General features: G+C 48.0%; 1 protein-coding gene across 4 annotated transcripts in view; it reads right to left on the bottom strand.

Moving 5' to 3' along the window:
* Positions 1-11,114: 11,114 nt before the first annotated feature.
* Positions 11,115-22,819, bottom strand: part of HNF4A (hepatocyte nuclear factor 4 alpha) — a 31,423-nt gene continuing 19,718 nt past the window's right edge. For 3 of the 4 annotated variants that reach the window (XM_023227983.2, XM_023227982.1, XM_023227985.1), the window contains 4 exons: positions 22,263-22,418; positions 18,361-18,597; positions 13,868-14,020; positions 11,115-12,830 (listed from right to left, as the gene is read on the bottom strand). In XM_023227983.2, the coding sequence (XP_023083751.1) occupies positions 12,688-12,830; positions 13,868-14,020; positions 18,361-18,597; positions 22,263-22,418 (689 nt within the window). In that variant the 3' untranslated portion in view covers positions 11,115-12,687. The remainder of the gene's footprint in view (positions 12,831-13,867; positions 14,021-18,360; positions 18,598-22,262; positions 22,419-22,819) is intronic. The other variant, XM_023227984.1, reaches the window with a different exon arrangement.

The raw sequence follows: 22,819 nt of genomic DNA, 5'->3' as shown, positions 1-22,819 counted from the left end.
CATAAAGGCTTTTACAGTTTCACTCTCCCCGCTAGATAAGCCTGGGGAGCCCTTCCCAAGGCCGGGGAGCAATCTCAGAGCCACAGGGGGAGGGGTTGGGCATTGCACAAGTTGGAAAATGGAACAAGTTTTATGGCCCCAACTTCGCTAAAAATATCACGTTCTCAGATCCTTGGCTGGAATCTGCTAGTGAAACCTCAGCACCTGCAGTGATATTCACTCATTCAGTCTTCCACTCATTTGATACAAAGGGAATAGTGTGCAGGACACGCCAGCACGGATATTCTCACTTCACCACTATTATGCTGTGTGTGGACCCAGGGCAAACCACCTTCCTCTCATCCATAGAGCAGGGCTAGTCCATTTCACCTCCCCCACAATCTCAGTAAGGTGAGCGGGTAAGACCAGTATGTCAGCACACTTAGCACCTAGTAGGTTTACAATAAATTTGCTTGAATCCCTTTCGTTCACCAACTATATTCATCTTTTTTGTTTTTATTTTTTGAAACAGGATATCACTGTGTTTCCCAGGCTGGAGTGCAGTGACACAATTATGGTTACTGCAGCCTTGAACTCCTGGGTTCAAGCAATCCTCCTGCCTCAGCCTCCCAAGTAGCTGGGGCTATAGGCGCATACCACCATGCCTGGCTACTTTTTTAAATATTTGCAGAGATGGGGGTCTCACTTAGTCGCCCTGGTGGGTCTTAAACTCCTAGGGACCCGAGGATTGCTCCAAGCAATCCTCCCACCTCAGCCTCCCAAAGTGCTGGGATTATGGGCGTGAGCCACCCTGCCCATTCACCTCACTTGTTCTTTGCAGCCTTCCCTTTCCCTCTCTCCAACCTCGAGGGTGGTGTAACCTAGAGTGAAGTCCTCACCTGTTTTCTGTTTCTTCTCTTCACTCTTCAATGAGCCCAAGCAACTATTGGCTTTTCATTTCTTTCATTTGTTAAATTAAGGTATAATTTTTTCTCTCTTTCTTTCTTTCTTTCTTTCTTTCTTTCTTTCTTTCTTTCTTTCTTTCTTTCTTTCTTTCTCTTTCTTTCTTTCTTCTCTTTCTCTCTCTCTCTCTCTTTCTCTCTTTCTTTCAGATGGAGTCTCACACCCATTGCACAGGCTGAAGTGTAGTGGCGTGATCTCGACTCACTGCAGCCTCTCCACCTTGAAGGGTTCAAGTGATTCTCTTGAAGGGTTCAAGTGATTCTCCTTCCTCAGCTTCCTGAGTAGCTGGGATTACAGGCGTGCACCACCACGCATGGCTAATTTTTGTATTTTTAGTAGAGACGGGCTTTTGCCATGTTGGCTAGGCGGGTCTTGAGCTCCTGACCTCAGGTGATCCGCCTGACTTGGCCTCCCAAAGTGCTGGGATTATAGGCGTGAGCCACCACACCTGGCCAAATTAAGGTATAACTTCCATAGACTAAGATTTGCCCTTTTTAGTGTGTGCTTTTGCAAGTTTTGGCACATGTATGCAGTCATGTCACCACCATCACAGTCAAGATTTTTCTCAGAGCACTCCCATCACTCCACACCCCTCCCCTGTGTCCCTTGGTATTCAAACCCCTACCCCAGCCCTTGCTCCTGGCAGCCGCAGATCTGTGTCCATGGTTTTGCCTTCTCCAGAACATCACAGAGATGGAATCATACAGTATGTAGTCTTCTGAGCCTGGCTTCTTTCACTCAGTATTAGGAGTTTGAGTTCCATGATTTTCTTGTTTTATCTTTTTTGAGACGGAGTCTCCCTCTGTCGCCCAGGCTGGAGTTCAGTGGCGCGATCTCAGCTCACTGCAACCTCTGCCTCCAGGGTTCATGCAATTCTCCTGCCTCAGCCTCCTGAGTAGCTGGGATTACAGGCGTGCGCCACCACACCCAGCTTATTTTTTCGTTTTTAGTAGAAACGAGGTTTCACCATGTTGGCCAGGCTGGTCTCGAACTCCTGACCTTAAATGATCCACCCCCGCCCCCACAGCCTCCCAAAGTGCTGGGAATACAGGTGTGAGCCACCGCGCCTGGCCCCATGTTGTTTGTATCAGTAGTTACTTCTTTTTGCTGAGCAATCTTTCTATTGACTTTTTTTTCTTTAATAGAGACAGGGTCTTGCTCTGTCATCTAGGCTGAAGTGCAGTGGCTTAATCATGGCTCACTGCAGCCTCAAACTTTTGGACTTAAACAATTCTCCTGCCTCAGCCTCCTGAGTAGCTGGGACCACAGGCATGTGCCAACACACCCGGTGATTTTTTTTGTTTTGTTTTGTTTTGAATTTTATGTAGAGACAGGGGTTCTTGCTGTGTTGCCCATGCTGGTCTCGAACTCCTGGCCTCAAGAGATTCTCCGTTTTTCATCTCCCAAAGCTCTGGGATTATAGGAGTGAGCACCGCGCTCAGCCCAATTGACTATTAAACTTCTCGTCTATGCTTATGACGTAGACTTTTTATCTCCAGCCCCAACTTTTCCCCAAGCTCTAGACTCATGTATCCAATGAGTCCCTGGATGTTTAATTGGGATCTCAAACAGCACATCCAAAACCAAGCTCTTTGTTTTCTAACCCAAATTTGCAGCTCTTGCCGTCTTCCTCTATCAACAGACAGCACCACCTGGCCACAAACTTCTCTTCACACACCTTAGCAAGTTCTTGGCTGTTCTACTTCCAAAACACTCCACTCTGACTGCCTCTCACCACCACCACCTGTATTCATTTTCTATTGCTGCATAACAAATTGCCACAAAGGTAGATGCTTAAAACACTGCCCATTTGTCAGCCGGGCACAGTGGCTCATGCCTGTAATCCCAGCACTTTGGGAGGCTGAGGCGGGCAGATTACCTGAGGTTAAGAGTTCGAGACCAACCTGGCCAACATGGTGAAACCCTATCTCTACTAAAAATACAAAATTAGCTGGGTGTGGTGGTGCATGCCTGTAATCCCAGCTACTCAGGAGGCTGAGGCAGGAGAATCACTTGAACCTGGGAGGCGGAGGTTGCAGTGAGCCGAGATCACATCATTACACTCCAGCCTGGGCAAAAAGAGCGAAACTCTGTTTCAAAAGAAAGGAAAAGAAAACACAGCCCATTTGTGGTCTCACAGGTCTGTAGTTCAGCAGCCTAGATGTGGCGAGATTGGGTTCCCGGCTTGGGTTCTTTTTTTTTTTTTTTTTTTTTTTTGAGATGGAGTCTCTCTCTGTCGCCCAGGCTGGAGTGCAGTGGCCGGACCTCAGCTCACTGCAAGCTCCACCTCCCGGGTTTACGCCATTCTCCTGCCTCAGCCTCCCGAGTAGCTGGGCTGGGACTACAGGCGCCCGCCACCTCGCCCGGCTAGTTTTTTGTATTTTTTAGTAGAGACGGGGTTTCACCGTGTTAACCAGGATGGTCTCGATCTCCTGACCTCGTGATCCGCCCGTCTCGGCCTCCCAAAGTGCTGGGATTACAGGCTTGAGCCACCGCGCCCGGCCTTCTGGCTCGGGTTCTTAAACGACTGGACTGTGTACCTACCTGAGGGCTCTAGGGAAGGATCCAAGCTCATTCATGTTGTTGACTGCATTCAGTTCCTCATGGTTGTTGGAATGTCACCCTGTCACCGTTTTCTTGCTGGTTGTCAGCCAGGGGTCTCTCAGTTTCTAGAGGCCACTTGCATCCCTTGCCAAGTGGCCCCCTTTGTCTTCAAAGCCGGCAACAGAGACTATCCCTTATGTGGAATCCATCTCACATTTCTAATTTCATAGAAAGAGCCCAGTTCCCTTTATGGCCTCACCTGATTAGGCCAGGCCCACCAAAGAATATCTCCCTATCAAAAAGTCAGCTGGTTTGGGACTTTAATTACATCTGCAAAGTCTCTTCAGAGGAGCACCTAGATTCATGTCTAATTGGATAACTGAAAGAAGGTGTGTATGCACCAAAGGCAGGCGTCTTCGGGGGTGTTTTAAAAATTCTGCCCACTCCACAACCCTAGTCCATGCTGCCATTATCTTTCACCTAGACCACTGCCCAGGCCACCTGTGGGCGTCTCTGCTCCCACTGTTTTTCCACATAGTCCATTCTCTATACAGCAGAGAGTGGCCTTTTAAGAACATCAAGCAGATCATATAACTTCTCTATTCAAAAATGAAGAGCTTCCCACTATACCAACAATAAAATCCAGGATCTTTCTCATGGCCTCGAAGGCTACTTCTGGTCTCACCCCTGCCTGCCTCTCAGACTCAGAAAAATGTTCAACACATCGTAGACACTCACTAAATATTTGTCGAATGAATGAATGAATGAGAGTCTCTTGGATTGGTTCTTTTCTCTACTCCACTGCCACCATCTTGGTATGGACATTACTATCTCTCACCTGATCCAGTACACTTGTGTCTTCACTGGTCTCCCGGCTTACAGTTGCACCGCTTCCATTGTCTGCCACAAAGCAGCCAGGATGATGTTTTAAAGATACAGATCTGGCTGGGTGCAGTGGCTCACGCCTGTAATCTCAACACTTTGTGAGGCCGAGGCTGGCGGATTGCCTGAGCTCAGGAGTTTGAGACAAGCCTGGACAGCATGGCAAGACCCCATCTCTACTGAAAATTAAAAAAAAAAAAATAGTTGTGGATGCCTATGGTCCCAGCTATTCAGGAAGCTGAGGTAGGAGGATCATTTGAGCCCAGGGGGCGGAGGTTGCAAGTGAGCTGTGATTGAGCCACTGCACTCCAGCCTGGGTAGCAGAGGGAGACCTTGTCTCAAAAAAAAAAAAAAATATATATATATATATATATATACACACACACACATTTATATACATATATATATTTATATACATATATACAGATCTGCCTATAACCTGCAGTGCTCTCAAACCTCCAGTGGGCCGGGCGCGGCAGCTCATGCCTGTAATCCTAGCACATTGGGAGGCCAAGGCCAGCGGATCACTTGAGGTCAGGGGTTGGAAACCAGCCTGGGCAACATGGCAAAACCCCATCTCTACTAAAAATACAAACATTAGCTGGGTGTGGTTGCCGGCTCCTGTAATCTCAGCTACTTGGGAGGCTGAGGCAGGAAAATTGCTAGAACCTGGGAGAGAGAGGTTGTAGAAAGCCGAGATCAGGCCATTGCACTCCAGCCTGGGTGACAGAGCGAGATCCCCTCTCAAAAAAACAAACAAACAGAAACCTCTAGTGGCTGCCTTTTCCCCGGAAGAAATTCCAGACTCCTCTGTCCAGTATTTGAGGTTCCCACCACTTGTGTGCACACCAGCTGTCCTAGCGAGCGAGCTTCCAGAAGTGGGATAAGGGCTTCCAGTGGAACTGGGGGAAGTTTTAGAGACATACTGGAAAGGTAGTAACAGATACTGTACCCAAAGTCTGTTCTTTATAGGTCTTCTCTCTGAAAACTTTAAGGAGAAAGTCTCCATTGGGTACGTGTACGCCCTTAACATCTCTGTCATATTTGTCAGTTTTCCTTTTTAATACAAAAGCAAGAGCAGAGCTTTCCCTGAGGCGATTCCACCTGGCTGCAGCTGAAAAACATTGTTTTCTTTTCACTAATTTTGCAATCACCTCTTATTTATGGCAAATGATGCTGGTTTCCTATTTATGTCAGTGACCTGAAGTTTAAAGGAAATCATGATGAACCGATTTAACGAAAAATAAGTAACGGAAGTTACGGCAGTCCTTGGGCATAGAGAGGGCAAGGTGGCATGTGCACGAAGGTTGGAAAATGCCAGCTCCGTCCTGCCCTCATGCACAGAGTTCCCGCTGCCTCCTCCCACTTGGCACTCACTCCTCAGCCTCGAGTGCACTTCTGTCTTGCCTCATTATTGCCTCTGAATCCTCCTTCAAAGCACACACCTCTCCCTTTCCCAGAGTGCAGTCACCTCGCCCTCCCTGCCACCTCACCAGCTGTCACGTTCACCCCTTTGGCTCTTGTCATCAACTGCTTCTAATTTTCCTGTCCTTGTGAAAACTGAAAGCTCTAGGAGGGAGGCGCCTCGTGCCATTGCTTCTCCATAATCCCAGCGTGTCTGGCGCAGGGCTCTGCCCATTGGCATTTGGCATGAGATGAACTTTCCACCATTCACACTACTTCTGTGCCCACCACGCAGTGATGGAGTCACCAGTGTCTTCCTCAAGGCCTCATGTTGGCCCCTGGAGCCAGACAGTGAGCATCAGATCAGCAGCCACACCAACTATGGAGTGTTAGCAGCTGTGTGTGGACCTTGGGCTGGTCCCCTCCTCTCTCCTCCTGAGCCTGTTTCCTCTTCGTTGTTGTTGTTGCTGTTGTTGTTGTTGTTGCAGGGTCTCATGCTTTTGCCCGCACTGGAGTGCAGTGGCATGATCTCGGCTCACTGGAACCTCTCTCTCCCTGGTTCTAGCAATTTTCCTGCCTCAGCCTCCCAAGTAGCTGAGATTACAGGAGCCCGGCCATTTTTTTTTTTTTTTTTTTTTTTGTATTTTTAATGGAGATGAGGATTCACCATGTTGGCCAGTCTGGTCTCAAACGTTTGCCCGCAGATGATCCACCTGCCTCAGCCTCCCAAAGTGCTGGGATTACAGGTGTGAGCCACCATGCCCGGCCTTGTTTCCTCATTTATGAAACAGAACCACAAGAATGACAGCCTCGGAGGTGGTTGTGGGAATTAAATTGTGTCCAGTCATGTTTGGCAAAGAGGAAGAGCCCAGTAAATGTCCTTGGCGTCATGATTTGGTGTCTAACTCCACCATCGTCAAACAGCTGCCTGGGATCCTGTGATTCAGGCCTCTGAGATCACATCCTGGAATGTATGTATGATACGTGGATCTGAGAAGTGTAGATCAAAGGTTATCTGGGTTCCACAAATGAGGAAGTAGGACGATCTCACCAATTTGGGATGACAGGCCATTCACACCTTATGAAACTTTCTTTGGATCTTCAAGCAGCCTGTCACCCAGGGGCCCTTCTACTTCTGGTCCCCACGCTGAGCAATGATGGAATGACGGAATAAGAAGCTTCTAGTAGCATGGCTTAGGGAAACAACTTTTCAGAGGAACTAAAAAGGGGTCAGCCTAGGCAACACAGCAAGACCTCATCTTTACTAAAAATAAAAGAAAAAATTAGCCAGGTGTGCTGGCACACTCTACTCCAGCTACTCAAAAGGCTGGGGCAGGAGGATTGCTTGAGCTCTGGAGGCGGAGGTTGCAGAGAGCTATGATGGCGCCACTGCATTCCAGCCTAGGTAACAGAGAGAGACCGTGACTCAAAAAAAAAAAAAAAAAAAAAAAAAAAAAAATAGGAGCCTTAGAAATTCCAGTTCTTTTTTCCATTGTTTTGTAGCAGAGAAAGAGGTTTAATTGTAGGGCCGCCAAACAAGGATGTGAGAGGAGACCTCAAATCTGTCTCCCCAAGAAGCTTGAGAATTGATAATTTCCTTTTTTTTTTTTGAGATGGAGTCTTGCTCTGTCACCCAGGCTGGAGTGCAGTGGCATGATCTCTGCTCACTGCAACCTCTGTCTCTTGGGTTCAAGCAACTCTCCTGGCTCAGCCTCCCGAGTAGCTGGGATTACAGGTGTGCACCACCATGCCCGGCTAATTTTTGTATTTTTAGTAGAGATGGGGTTTCACCATGTTGGCCAGGCTAGTCTTGAACTCCTAATCTCAGGTGATCTGCCCACCTCGGCCTCCCAAAGTGGTGGGATTACAGGTGTGAACCACCAGGCTCAGCCAATAATTCCCATTTCTTAATCAGGCTACGTGGATGGTGGAAGCATGGGCTCAGGTCTTGGCTGGGGTCTCTAGCTGTGTGACCTTGGACAAGCTTCTTCACCTTTCTGAACCTCAGTTTCATCATCTATAAAATGGAAATTTGACTGTCTGCTACCTGAGCTGATGCTGTTTAGCAACTGAAATAGAAACCAAACCTGAAGCTCTGGCTGCCTGTGCTGAGATTTGAGATTAACCAGGGCAAAGGGCTGATGAGGTGGAGGAACCAAGGGTAGAGGAATTTATGGCAGCCCAGGGTTTATGGTTTTGATATGGGTTTATTAAGCACAATTTAGGACTGAAATAGTCTCTGCTGGTCCCTACCCCCTCGTGTCCCCGATGGCGGCAGCATGACCAAGGCCTCCATTGCAACGTTGTCGAAAACATTTCCTGGTGCTGACTAGTGGAGGGAAGGCACAGGGAGCGGCCCTAGGGATCAGGTAGACAGCGAATGGGTGCTCTGAAGGCTGGAGAGTTTAATGGTTAACCTCCTGCTAGAAAGGGGCGCATGAAGAGTTCACTTGTACTCCTCATGTCACAGGAGCTCTCACAGTTACTGTGATCTCATTCCATTGAATCCTGACATCTTCCCTGGAGGAAGAGATCATTCCCACTTTACAGATGAGGCTCGGAGTGGTGGAGTGACCTGCCCAAGGTTACACTGATCAGCAAGACGTGTGCTTCCCAGACCAGAACTTTTGTCCCCTCCCTTAAGGAAGAGCTGAAAGGATCACGCTGCTCTACCCTCATCCCCAATGAGGATGTCCCCATATGTTGGCATCCCACGGTCCAGCCATCACCGAATGCTGTGGTGTGCTGGTGAATGTTAACAACGGGCTCTCCAGGAACAAAAACCCTGATTTGTAGAGTTTGTTAGTCTTTGTGGTGTAAACACTCCCGCAATAACCAATTTCAAGCTATCAGTGTGGCACTGGCAAACATGGAATTGGGAAGAGAAGCTACTAGTCAGTTCTCACAAGCCAGCTCCAGCACAACCCCGAGTGAACGGAACGCTGTGGTCTGTGGTGGCCGAGACACAAGGCCGCCTTCCTATAATAGTTTAGCCGTGGAGAGAACCCCAGTGCCTACAGATCTGGCTGGAGATTCTTAAGCACGTCCCTTGCTTTTATTCTTTCTACTTATTATTTATGTTTTGAAACAGGGTCTTGCTCTTTCACCCAGACCGTATTGCAGTGTTGTATTCATAGCTCACTGCATCCTCAAACTCCTGGGCTGAAGCAATCCTCCCTCCTCAGCCTTCAGAGTAGCTGGTACTATAGGCACACACCACCACACCTGGCTAATTTTTAAATTTTTTTTGTAGAGATGGGGTCTCCTTATATTGCTCTGGCTGGGCTCGAACTCCTGAGGCTCAAGTGATCCTCCTGCCTCAGCCTCCGAAAGTGCTGAGACTACAGATATGAGCCACTGTGCACAGCCTTGTTCTAGAAAAAAGCAAAAAACAAAACAGAACAAAAAAACCACTTGCTTTTATGGAATGTCCCCACAGCTACTCATCTCCCATCGCTGGCAGATTGAGGTGACCCAGAAAAGGGCTCTGTCTTGGACCTTGGTGGAGGATGACAGACCCTTGGACCCTCTTGCCATTCTTCCAGATCTTTCCATTACACTCTCCCTCATCACTCCCCTCTTCAAGAGGGGGGATCAACTTTCACTCTCTCCAAATACTAAGTACTTGGAATCAAGAGACCAGGGTTAGATGTCCACCTCTGCCTCCCAAGAGAAATCACTTCCCCAAGTCTCAGTCTCCTCATCTGGAAAGTGGGAGTAATCATGTCTAACTGCTTACCTCGTGATGTGAAGACTTAGAAATTAAATGGATACAGAAACATTCTGCACATCACAAAGAACTATAAAACTATTCTCATTCTTCCTTAAAAAAATTTTTTTAGTCCCCAAGCAGAACCAGAAGATTCAGTCTTATTTCTGACACCTGAAAGAAAATATACTCATCCGAGGACTTAGAAAACATATGCGCCATTTATTTTGTTTTATAAACTTTTGTTAAAACACACAAGAGTACGAAATGTTTTTTGTTTCCTTGCCCCATCAGGCGGCAGTGATGAGGGCTCAGGGGTCAGCGCAGGACCTAATGACATTCACACCCACAGAAAGATGTGGGTCGTTCTGATGGGACCCAGCCCACTTTGGTAATTGCTTGATGTAAATTTCACAATTCATCTTAATCAGGGCAGATCACAGAAAAATTTGGCAAATGTAATTGGCTTGGTAATGACAAACAATAGAAGAGCGTTCATTCCCGACCCTCTCCTCTCCTCTCCTCTGTCCGCTCTCAGGAGAGCCATGCGGATTTCAGAAGCTGCTGAGAGCTGCCTGAAGATCAGGGTGTCTTGGTGGGGGAATGGTTGTGCCCACGCTTGTCCCCCCAGCAACCCTCTGTTAGTTCATCAGATTTTATGTTTTAGGACCACAACTCAAGTGGCCAAAAAAAAAAAAAAAAAAAACCAAAAAGAGAGAGATTTTCTAATATGTCAGCTTAGAGTCAAAAAAGTAAACTTTGTTTTGTGTTTCTCACATTGCAATAAAGTTATTAAAGTGGAATGGGTTTCTTCTTCAGAAAGGGGTAGATTCCCAGCAGAGAACTGACCCCCTGCTCCAAAAGATTGTTCCCATGAAGGGCCACTGTTGCCCTCTGCACGCCATGGGACATTCTTATCTCAACCTTGCTCCCATGACAGAGGCCTGAGGAACGCTGGAGGGAGGAGGTGGAGGAACAGAGTGGGAATGACCACAATGCCCGGAAATGGTTCCAGCCTCCCTGACTTACCGCAGACCAGGCTGAGCTGTCTGGAGGGGATTTCAGGGGCACTTGAATGAGGTGGTGGAGGAAGGCTTGGGAGCTTTGAGCAGGGTGCAGTCTCTCCTGGGACTGGGGGTTTGGCTGGGACTGCCATAGGGATGTGGTGATTCCTCTCTGACACATCACCCCAATACTTCTCCATGCCTCTTTCTCATAAAAAACAATCACTAATGGTGGGATTTCTGGGCACTGGGGCACTGCCTCCATCCACTCAGAGGGGTCAGTGTTGAGTGGGGTGCAGGAGTCGGTCCAACAGTTTCCCCCCTACCTAATCACACCTCCAGCCCCAGGACACATCCCTTTTGTTCACACTGGTCAGTGGCATTTTCCAGAAAGTCCCCAAAGCCACCAAGATTCCACATGGATGACATGCTGGACACTCCATCCTAGGGTCCAATGTTTCCAGAATACACCTGGAGTGACGATCTCCAGAACAAGCCTCAAACCCAGGCCTGCTTAGCCCTCCCGTGCCCCCACACTGCACACACTGTCCCACCCCCGTGCCAACAGGCCAGATGAGCCTGACTCCCAGGAAACAGATCCCTGCCACCCCTCCACTAGACTTGGGGAGTGAAGAGAGAAAAGCTCTCAAGAGTTATGAATTCTCCTAAATATTTATCAGCAAACAGGATACTCGACCCTAAGTGAATTTTAGTGCAGCCTCAGGCCAATCTTGGTTCTGGGAGTGGGCAGAGTTCCCAGAGGAACGAGTCCGGTTTCTGAGGCTGGAGAAGGGAGCCAGAAGCCCCTCAACTTGATCACAGTGAGAACAAAGGGAACCTTTGGAGAAGTTATTCAGCCACTCTCGTTAACAGCCCCTGTTCTGATCCAGGGAGACCTGGGTTCAAGTCCTGACTCAGCCACTTCCTAGTTGTGTGAGTTTCAGAAAAAAAAATCACTTCACCTCTTAGAACGCAATTTCATCTTCTGTAACAATCTCTAGGTTAGGAGGGGCGGGTGAGTGTGGGGAGGGAGGAGGAAAATAAAAAAACAAAAACAATCTCTAGGTTAATAGGGAGGAAGAGAGGTTTAAATGAGATGATGCATGTCAGATGCCTTAAGACAGTGCCTGGGAGTAAGGAAGAGCTTGAGACAGGCCCTGGGAGATCATTCCTCCTGGATGTCACTCTGATGTGAGAGTTTACCCATCTTGTCCTCTCCAGCCCCAAGCCTCATTACTCTCACCCGCATTACATCATCCACCCCACCTGACCTCCCAGCTCCCAGCCTCCTGTCCTCTACAGAACTGCTGTGTTCATTTTCTGGAAGCCCAGCTCCCTGCATACCCCCTGCCGCTGATCAGGACCTCAGCCTGGTATTCCAGACCCTGTGCTCTCCAGCATCATCCCTCTCCCAAACCATTCTTCCCCAATTCTTGCTAGATTCTTCCTACCATGAGGCCTTGACTCAGGCTGTTCTTTGGAATGTCCCGTCTCACCCGCTTTACCAGCCAGACTTCTACCCCTTCTCAAAGGCCTAGTGGATGGTCTGCCTCCTTCTGATGCTTTTCCTCTCCACTCCAAGTTCCTGTTGCAGTTGCCAACCTGGGCTTGTTTTCTTGGGTTGAAGGTCTGCAGAGATCCTCACCCCAAATACCCACCCAAGTCCCTGAAGAAGGAGGGTGCAGTGGGGCTGGAGGAGAAAGGCGTCTTCCCTCACCACAGCCTTCTAGACCCTGCCTGGCCCCAGTCAGTGCTTACAACATGCTCCCAGGATGACTGGGGGAATCATTTCCAAGGCCTCCTTGGCCTCTGGAGAGGTGGTGTTGGAGAAGACGGGATGGCTGAGCAAGGCGACAGCAGAGGGAAACAGGCATTTGAGGTGGGGGCAGCAGCAGAAGGAGGAGCGAATGGATGAAGATGAAGGTGAAGGCAGTGGCTTCTACATGAGAAAAGTTGTCCAAGGCAGTACAGGACTTTCCAGTGGGGTCTTCCCAAGTCAAAGTCTCGTTATCCAGAGCAGGGCGTCAAGGGTGGCAGTGGGATGTGGCCCTTAGGCCATGTTCTCTGGCCCTTTATCCTTCCCATTCCTGCTCTGGGACTGGTCCTGGCGTCACGTCTTCCTTTGCTGTGACCATGTGATCACCAGGCGTTCTCTGAGGGGGCTCGGGGGAGCCAGCGGAGCCCCCAAGCCCCAGCGGCTTGCTAGATAACTTCCTGCTTGGTGATGGTCGGCTGGGGGATGGCAGAGAGGGGCTTGACGATTGTGGCGACGGCTCCCGGCAGGAGCTTGTAGGGCTCAGACCCTGAGCCACCTGGCGGTGAGGGCTGCGGGGTCTCAGGGGTGGCTGGAAGGACAAACAGACAGATAGGGGCTGCTCAAAATTCCAGCCTTTGTGGGAGTAAATGAAGAGCCCTAGGAAAGTTCTCCCCCTGACCCCCGGCCCGCCCCGCCTTGACTTAATTTCTTCCTCTATAAAATGAGAGAATTAATTAAACCAGATAATCCCTAAGGTCTTTTATGACTCAATCTTCTGTGAGTCCCAGATCATAAAGCCTAAGTTTTATGAGGTCTGGAAGGTCTCACCACCCGTCTCTTCCAACATTTATTTGATATACAGACTGAACTGCTTCTCCGAAACCAAGGCCCAGGCTTGGCTGTCACCAACGGCAATGGGATGGGTGACAGGGATATTCTTTCCTGGGAGAAGGAGCCAGCAGTTGATGAGACTCAGGGCCAACTGGCTCAAAAAATACCATTTCTTGGATATTTAGGAGATGAGTAATAGAAACTGGCCTCACTCTCATGGCAGGTTTGGAGAGCAAATTTGACCCAATTGCCAAACTTTGTTCAATGGACAACTTTCTCCAAGAACAATATCAGTAAAATATCATCTCATCTCAGTGGATCACTTCATCCCATTGATAATCTTATTCTTTGAAGAGCCTTGCCCAATGACAAGTTTACACTTTGGAGGTTTTCAGAGGATGGTCTAGCCCAGCAGACATCCTGACCCAATGGATAGTCTCATCTAATTGTCTAATGGATAGCCTTACCCAATTGAGCAGCCTTACGTCAATGACCACTTTTACCTAATGGACAATGTCAACTAATGGGATTCTCATCCAAGAACATCTTCACCCAATAGAGTACCTCGTCCAGTGGATTGCCTCATCCCAACAATGGCTTCATGCAGTAAACGCTGTCAGTCACCTTACTGAATAAACAGCCTCAACAAATGGACAACCTTGCCCTTTATTCCCTACCCTGGAACCCAGAAAACTGTTGCATCCTGGTTCTACCTTCTAGACTCCACCTTCTCCTGCTTCCTCTCTTAAGCCCCATCCTCACCCTTTGCAAGGTAGAGTCCCAGAGGTTGCCCACCTGCCTGCCCCCTGGGTCGGGGCCACTCACACATCTGTCCATTGCTGAGGTGAGTGGGCATTGTGTTGGCAACGATGACATTGGTTCCCATGTGTTCCTGCATCAGGTGAGGGTGCAGGGGGTGGTGGGCATGGGGTGCATCGCTGGAGGACCCTGCAGGAAGAGAAGATCAATCAGGGTGAAGAGTCTGGGATGCAGACCTCAGGCCTTGGGACGCCATCTTCCTCAGGTGTGACCAATCAACCTGCCCATCCAATATTGGCAGTGCCTGTTGGGTACCTATTCCTGGGTTAGTAAACTAGGGTGTACCATTCCCATCCATAGGCTTCATAAGGGTGTTAAGAAGACCCCAAAAAACCAAGAGAACAAAAGCGAGTTGAAAGAAACAAGGTGCCTATAAGGAAGCTCTGAGATCAAGTAAATGTTCTAATGAGTAGTGTATTGGATGTAATCAATGGCTCTCAAAGCTCCTTGGCATGCAAGTCCTTCAACCATTTGGTCCTGCCTCACCTTCCAGCCTCATCCCCTACATCTCTGCTGCAGCCAACTGACCTACTTATAGCATCTATGTGTCCCCTGTGTTTTCCTATCTCTATGCTTCTGCTCACATTGTTGCTTCCGTCAGAGATGTTTTTTCCACCCCAAACCCGCTCCACGTCCATAAGCCCAAATCCCAACTCATATATTTTATCTCTTTAGAAGCCTCTCCCGATTCTCCTCATTCTCCTTCCTTGGATTTCTCATAGTAATTTATCTGTAACACAACTTTTAGGAACAACCACTTCTTCTGTCTATGAGCATTACAATTTCAGATGTATTTTACTTCTTTGAGAGCCTGGCAGATTGTCTGGAACACAGTAACCGCTTCAAACATGTGTCAGGGAGTAAAAATACCACATGGGGTATGGTTTAACAATAGCCTATGGTGAGTAATATGACAATGATGGAATTTCAATGCTTGCAAGAGATCTCTACAGTATACTGATCTCAGTGATAAATAATGACTGTTGATAATTAACAATTATCATGTGCCAGGCACTGTTGTACAGCACTTTTCATGTTTTACATAATTTAATCCTTACAACAATCCTATAGAATGGATACTATTATTAGCCCATTCTACAGATGAGACAACTAAGCCCAGAGCTCTTAACTATTTGGCAACAGACCACAGGCTCCTGATCCTGATCTCAGTGACACCTGATTCATAATAACCCCTTGTTCACAGGGTCAAAGTGAGAATGAAATGAGCTATCACACAACAGTGGTTCCCAACTGGGGATGATTCTGGCCCATCAGGAGACATTTGACTATATCCGAAGACATTTTGGTTGTCACCACTGGAGAAGTGCAACTGGCACCTTATGGGTACAGGACAGAGATGCAGCCAAACAACGCACAGGACAGCCCCGCACAACAAAGAATCGTCCAGTTCCAAGTATCAATAGTACCAGTGTTGAGAAACCTCGCCCTCACTGGAGCACCTCCAAAATCTCGAATTCAACATCCCTACTTTGACTTCACCTCACGTCCTTCCAGCTCCCTTAATCTAGTACCATCACTGCAAAACTTCTTCAGCCCTACTGAGGCTGTCAATTCACTGACACTCTCTTTTCACTATCACCCCATCCTTTTGTTGTTGTTGTTGAGACAGACAGAGTCTTGCTCTGTCACACACGCTGGAGTGCAATGTCGCAATCTCGGCTCATTGCAACCTCCATCTCCTGGGTTCAAGCGATTGTCCTGCCTCAGCCTCCCGAGTAGCTGGGATTACAGGTGCCTGCCACCACGTCTGGCTAATGTTTTTTTGTATTTTTAGCAGAGATGGTGTTTTGCTGTGTTGGCCAGGTTGGTCTTGAGCTCCTAGCCTCAAGTGATCCACCCGCTTCAGCCTCCCAAAGTGCTAGGATTACAGGTGTGAGCCACCGTGCCCAGCCTCCATCTTTATTTCTCTTTGAGTGCAGCCCAGACTCCATGACCTATCATTCTAATCACTCCCTTGCAGTCATCCTAACTCCTTCATACTCCCCTTCACAGTCAAACCAAAGGGTTATGTACTCTATCTCCACCTTCCCACTTGCTCTCTTTGGAGCACTCTCCAATCTGGTTTCCACTCTCCCAGTTCTCTGAAACTACTTTCAACACAGTTGCCAAGAGCCTCCAGCTGCCAATCCAATGGACTCTTTCCTCTCTCTTCCCCTCCTGCCTTCACCTCTCCATTCCTCCCTCCTTCTTTCTGTCTCTCTGCAGAGTATAACACCATTAAACACTCTGTCCTTCAAACACGCTCTTCTCTTGGATTCTGGAATTGCCCTGGTTTTCTCCTACCCCTCCAGCCAGTCTTCTTCCCTTCCCTCCATGGCTCCATCTTCCCCTGATTCCACAGAGCTGCCTTTAATCTTGTGCTTGAGCAGCAGACTCATACATTCAACTGCCTCCTTGGTAACTTGGATTTGTAATAGTCATCTCATGCTTAATGAAAGTCCACAATGAGGCTGGGCATGGTGGCTCACACCTGTAATCCCAGCACTTTGAGAGGCCAAGTCGGAAGGATTGCTTAAGACCAGGAGTTCAAGACCAGCCTGAGCAACATAGTGAGACGTCGTCTCTATAAAAAATAAAAATGAAAACTTAGCTGGGTATGGTGGCACACACCTGTAGTCCCAGCTACTCGAAAGGCTGGAGGATCTCTTGAGCCTGGGAGGTTGAGGCTGCAGTGAGCTATGACTGCGCCACTGCACTCCAGCCTGGGTGACAGAGAGAGATCTCGTCTCAAAAAAAAAAAAAAAAAAAAAAAAAAAAAGGAAAAAGGAAAAAAAGACAGTCCACAATGGATCTCTGAGGTCACCCCTCACGACCACCCCCAGACTCCAGCATCAAGTTGTTCATTCTGTCCTCCTCATCTCAGTAAACTACTCCATCATCATTTCTGCTCTTCAAAGCAAAAATTTAGACTCTGTCCTTGACTCTTCCTCTTCCTGTCACTCCCTACATCTGAGGGTGTGGGCTCTTCCTCCAAATAGATGATCAGGTTTATCTTCACTGCTCCATTTCCATGGTCCAAGCCTTCATCATCTGTCACATGATTGGAGACAGTGACATTCTCAGGAATCTCTGTAATTTACTTTGTACCCAACAGTCAGAGTGGTTTGTTTAAAGCATTAGTCTGGGCTGAGCATGGTGGCTCACACCTGTCATTCTAGCACTTTGGGAGACCGAGGTGGGCAATCACTTGAGGTCAGGAGTTTGAGACCATCTTGGCCGATAGGGTGAAACCCCATCTCTGCTAAAAACATAAAAAAATGAGCCGGGCGTGGTGGCAGGTGCCTGTAATCCCAGCTACTTGGGAGGCTGTGCAGGAGAATTGCTTGAACTTGGGAGGTGGAGGTTGCAGTGAGCCGAGATCCTGCCACTGCACTCCAGCCTGGATAATAGAGGGAAATTTTGTCTCAAAGAATAAAAATAATTAGTCTGGTTTTCACTCTCCTTACAATAGTTGCAATGAGAATAAAATCCAAATTTCTGACAAGGTTTATAAAGCCATATGTTTATAATTTGGTTTCTGCCCAATCTCCATCTTCACCTCCTACATCTCCTCCATCTCACAACCTTGCTCTTCTTTCTCAAACACACAACTCTCTCCTCTCCGGGGCCCTTGAAATAGTTCCTTCTTCTTGGAATATTCCTCTCTTGTCTTTTTTTTTTTTTTTGATGGAGTCTCGCTCTGTCACCCAGGCTGGAGTGCAGTGGCGCGATCTCGGCTCACTGCAAACTCCACCTCCCAGGTTCACACCATTCTCCTGCCTCAGCCTCCCAAGTAGCTGGGACCACAGGTGTCCGCCACCACGCCCAGCTGATTTTTTGTATTTTTAGTAGAGACAGGGTTTCACCGTGTTAGCCAGGATGGTCTCGATCTCCTGACCTCATAATCTGCTCTCTTTGGCCTCCCAAAGTGCTGGGATTACAGGCGTGACCCACTGCTCTCTTGTCTTTTAAGCCTGCATTTCCTTTCAGCCATTAGGGTCTTAGCACAAGAGTCACCATTTCAGAGAGGTCTCCTTTGGCCTTCCCTATCTAAAGAGGATTCCTTTTCAGTTAAACTCTATCATATTACCTGTTTATTTCAAAATCATAAAATGTGAGCCTTTATACACATATGCACGCACATACGGGCATATACACAGATATCCACGCATCCATACACACTCACACACACACAGCCTCCCGGAGGGCAAAGATCTTGTTCTTTACTGAATTACCAGCACTTAGAACAGTGACTGGCATGTGCTAGACTCTCGGTGCCTAAACAAATAGACCATTGCCTTTGTTCCCATTTTTCTGGTGAGGAAACTGAGGCACAGACGGGTTAAGCAGCTTGCCCAAAGCTGCACAGTGGGGAAGCCAAGGAGCTGAGGGGTGAGTTCAGGTCTGTGTGAGGCCGTCTCCTGGAGAGTCCCCCCTCCAACCCCGCCCCTCCTGGGCCTGGCACAGACCTCCCAGCAGCATCTCCTGCAGCAGGTTGTCGATCTTGGCCATGCCAAAGAGCTTGATGAACTGGATCTGCTCAATCATCTGCCAGGTGATGCTCTGCAGGGTAGGCAGCAGCAGCAGCAGCTCTCCAAAGCGGCCGCGCGAGTCATACTGGCGGTCGTTGATGTAGTCCTCCAAGCTCACTTGCACCTGGGAACGCAGCCGCTTGATCTTCCCTGGATCGCTCAGCCCTTTGGCATCTACAATGGAAGAAGGTGGGCAAGGGAGGGCATTAGAGTCCAGCTGGAGCATCTGGGGAGTCAAGACCCAAATGTCCCCTGACTTGAGTCACACAAGGAGTCTTCAGCAGTGTGGGCACAAGGATTCAGGGACCTCAACAACCATGGTACGCCAGCATGAATTGTAATTTCCTAGACACAGGCAGAAAAAGATTTCTGCCACATTTCCTAAGGCACTAAACCAGAAGAGTGGGGAATAGGAGATGGAGGGCAGGACTTGAGGAATGCGTCCAATAAGCACCTAGCAACTGCCTCATCTTACACATGGGGAAACCCAGAAACAGTACAAGGATAGGGCTTGTCCTGGGTGGCACAGCCAGTTGTTGGCAGAGCCACAATGGGAACTTGGGGTTTTGGGCCACAGTTGAGGTCCCCTCATCCAGACCTCAGCACTTGCTGCCTCTACTGTGTTAGAATAGGCTCCCCTTCCCTGGTTCCTGCTTCCTATCATCTTAGGGACTCAGGTTAGGTTTCACCTCCTCCAGGAAGTCTCCCTTCTACCCTCCTGTGTCTGCATCCTGTGTCCTTCCTGTTTCCAAATCTCTGTGGCCCCTCCATCACTGCTGACCACACAGGATGTAATTGTTGTGCCATCCAAATGTGAGCTCTGCAGGGGCAGGCATATGTCTTATTTGCCATTTTTATTTTATCTTGTTTTATTTTATTTTATTTTTTGGGACTGAGTCTCCCTCTGACTCCCAGGCTGGAGTGCAGTGACGTGATCTCGGCTCACTGCAACCTCTGCCTCCCGGATTCAAGCGATTCTCCTGCCTCAGCCTCCCGAGTAGCTGGGATTACAGGCACATACCACACCCAGCTAATTTCTGTATTTTAGTGGAGACAGGGTTTCACCATGCTGGCCAGGCTGGTCTCAAACTTCTGACCTCAAGTAATCTGCCTGCCTCAGCCTCCCAAAATGTTGGGATTACAGGTGTGAGCCACTGCACCTGGCCTTTGCCATGTCAAACCCACCACCTAGCACCATGCATAGTCAATATTTATTTAATAGGGCTGGGCGTTATATTTATTTATAACTATATATAAATATTTTGTTAGATGGCTGAATGAATGAATGAAAAAAAATCAGTAAATAAATTCTAGATCCTTAGCCTAGAAGGGACTTAAGCGGTCATTCAATATTTAATCCCAACCTTTATGGAGGTAATGCATTTATTTCCTCTTTCATGGAGAAAGGAAGTGGCAGAAAGAACATTCACCCACATTTCTAGTGAGCTCTCTCCACTGAATCATGTTTGTTCATTTGTTCATTCAGTCCACAAATGTTTACTGAGCCCCTCCTGCATGCCAGGGGAACTAGGTTCCCCACCCCTTCAAATTGCTGGAGGCTGCTGCCTCTGACTCAGCATCAGTGATCCTGCCCATTTTGCAGAACAATTCTGCCAGTCCAGCCTCATGCCGAGCACTACAGAGGATACAGGCTGGGCCAGGCTGTGGAGGGAACTAGAACTAGAATTCTCACCCTCTGGGAAGTGTGGGATAGCACGTGGTAGGTAAGAATGTGGGCTTGAGAGAGAGAGAAATCGGGATTGACAGGTGGTCTGAAGTTCAAATCCAAGCTCTGCCATTTTCTGGTTGCGTGACCTTGGGCAAGTTAATCATGCCTCAGTTTCCCTATCTGTAAAATGGAGATAATAATTCCTACTTCACAGGTACCATGTTGGTAAGTAAGATAATCCACATAAAGTGTTTTAAAACAGCTCTTCAGTGAGCATTTAATACATGGGCCTCATCTTCCTCTTCATCACAAAAAAATATATATATTTTTGTTTTGTTTTGTTTTGTTTTTTGAGATGAAATTTTGCTCTTGTTGCTCAGGCTGGAGTGCGATGGCATGATCTTGGCTCCCACTGCAACCTCCGCCTTCCGGGTTCAAGCGATTCTCCTGCCTTGAAATCACACAGCTAATTTTTGTATTTTTAGTAGAGATGGGGTTTCACCATGTTGGCCAGGCTGGTCTTGAACTCCTGACCTTGAGTAATCTGCCTGCCTCAGTCTCCCAAAGTGCTGGGATTACAGGCATGAGCCACCGCACATGGCCTTTTCATTACTATTATTACTAGAGGTAATCTATCTGCAGTGTGAAGGACAGTGCTGGGCACACAGTAGGTCCCCTCTAACATGTAAGCAGGGAAGGCAAGCAAGCCTCCGGGGTTCAGGCATCTTTGACACTGGGAAACAAAAGCAGGTTTTGTACAAAGACTGACTACAAAGGCATTCTGTATAAACGCAGGTGCGAAAGTCAGTGGACAGAATGGGGAGAGGAGAGCCAAGAGCCACAGGAGAGGGTAGTAATGCTTTATCTTCATCCTGCAATGTGAAGGGTTGGGAGATACTATCTACAGTTGATAGAACAAGAAAAGAAAGATAAAAGCACATAACATGCAACAGCGACACAAAAATAGCAATAAAAATATATTGGGAAAAATGAGGGAGAAAAGATGGGAATGGTAATGGAGAAAAGCAAAATCCTCTGCTATCCTAGGAGGAACGTTATGATCCAAAATGAATACATCAACAAATGTAAGGCTTAGTCTTTCATTTAGAATTGTTGAGGAAACTGCCAGAAGAAACAATTAAAAGAATCAGACATTTTTCTCTTGGGAAGTAGACTTAGAGCTGGAAAAGTAGGATGGGGAGAAGTATTTGCATTTTAAGTATGTGTAGATTTATTTATTTACTTATTTATTTATTTTTTTAGATGAGGTCTTGCTTTGTCACCCAGACTGGAGTGCAGTGGTGCAATCATAGCTCACAGCAGCCTCGACCTCCTGGGCTCAAGAGATCCACCCACCTTGGCCTCCCGAGTAGCTGGGACTGCAGGTGCTCACTACCATCCCTGGCTAATTTTTTTTTAGTTTCTATAGAGATGAGGTCTTGTTACGTTGGCCAGGTTGGTCTCGAACTCCTGGCCTGAAGTGATCCTCCTGCCTCTGCCTCCCAAAGTGCTGGGATTACAAGTGTGAGCCACCACATCAGGTTCTAGATATTATTTTGATAAAAATTTTTTAAGGAAAAGAAGCAAATATGAAAGAAAAGAGGAAGATGGGAAGTAAGGAGAAAGAAGGATGGAGGGAAGAAGTAAAAGAAGGGAAAGCCCAGGCCTTTGGAGTCAGGGTGCCCTGTGGAGTCATATCCTCCCTTTGTGTTTCTTTGAGATGGTGTCTCACTCTGTCACCCAGGCTGGAATGCAGTGGTGCGATCTTGGCTCACTGCAACCTCCGCCTCCCAAGTTCAAGTGATTCTCCTGCCTCAGTCTCCCAAGTAGCTGGGATTACAGGCATGCACCACCACGCCCGGCTAATTTTTGTATTTTTAGTAGAGATGGGGTTTTGCCATGTTAGCCAGGCTCGTCTTGAACCCCTGACCTCGTGTGATCTGCCCGCCTCAGCCTCACAAAGTGCTGGGATTACAGGTGTGAGCCACCGCAACTGGCCATATCCTCCCTTCAAATCTTGACTTGCCTCATCTGTTAAATGAAAATGGCCTCTCCTAGCTGCCGTTAACATGAGAGGAGGTTGTGAACTCTGTACATAACCCAATAGGAGAAGCCTGGCAGAGTGTTCTGGAGAGGGAGTCAGGGATGGCTTACGAGGTGTGCACTGTACCTGGGTCAAAGAAGATGATGGCTTTGAGGTAGGCATACTCATTGTCATCGATCTGCAGCTCCTGGAAGGGCAGTACCAGCTCGTCAAGGATGCGCATGGACACCCGGCTCATCTCCGCCAGCTCCGGGCAGTGCCGAGGGACAATGTAGTCATTGCCTGGAAGGGTTGGGAGGGAGGGAGGATGGGAAGTCACCTTGGGTTGACCCCTCTCCTCTAGTTTTGGCTTTTAAGTTGGCAAGATAGTTGGTGCCTGTGGGAGAAGGACCTGCAGGGATGATGACTCCTATTTCACAGGTAAGGAAGCTGAGGCCCAGATTCAGAAGCTGAATCTGTAATCAGCTGCCTCGAGTAATCCGGCTAAGCTTGGAACTTGACTTTCTAGGACCCCTTTCACAATGACCCAAGCTCCATTTACCAACATGACTCACAAGATCGATGCCATTCAAAGGCCACCTGGTAGGCACCAAAGCATCAAAGTTAAAGGACCAGATTCTGGAACTGCACTGCCCTGCTTAAATGGCTCTGCCCCTGATAGCCGGTTAGAGTTGGGTAAGTTA

Source organism: Piliocolobus tephrosceles, chromosome 20, assembly GCF_002776525.5.
Source record: "Piliocolobus tephrosceles isolate RC106 chromosome 20, ASM277652v3, whole genome shotgun sequence".
Classification (NCBI taxonomy): domain Eukaryota; kingdom Metazoa; phylum Chordata; class Mammalia; order Primates; family Cercopithecidae; genus Piliocolobus; species Piliocolobus tephrosceles.
The sequence above is the reverse complement of the archived record's forward strand: the minus strand, read 5'-3'. Positions and strand labels throughout refer to the sequence as shown.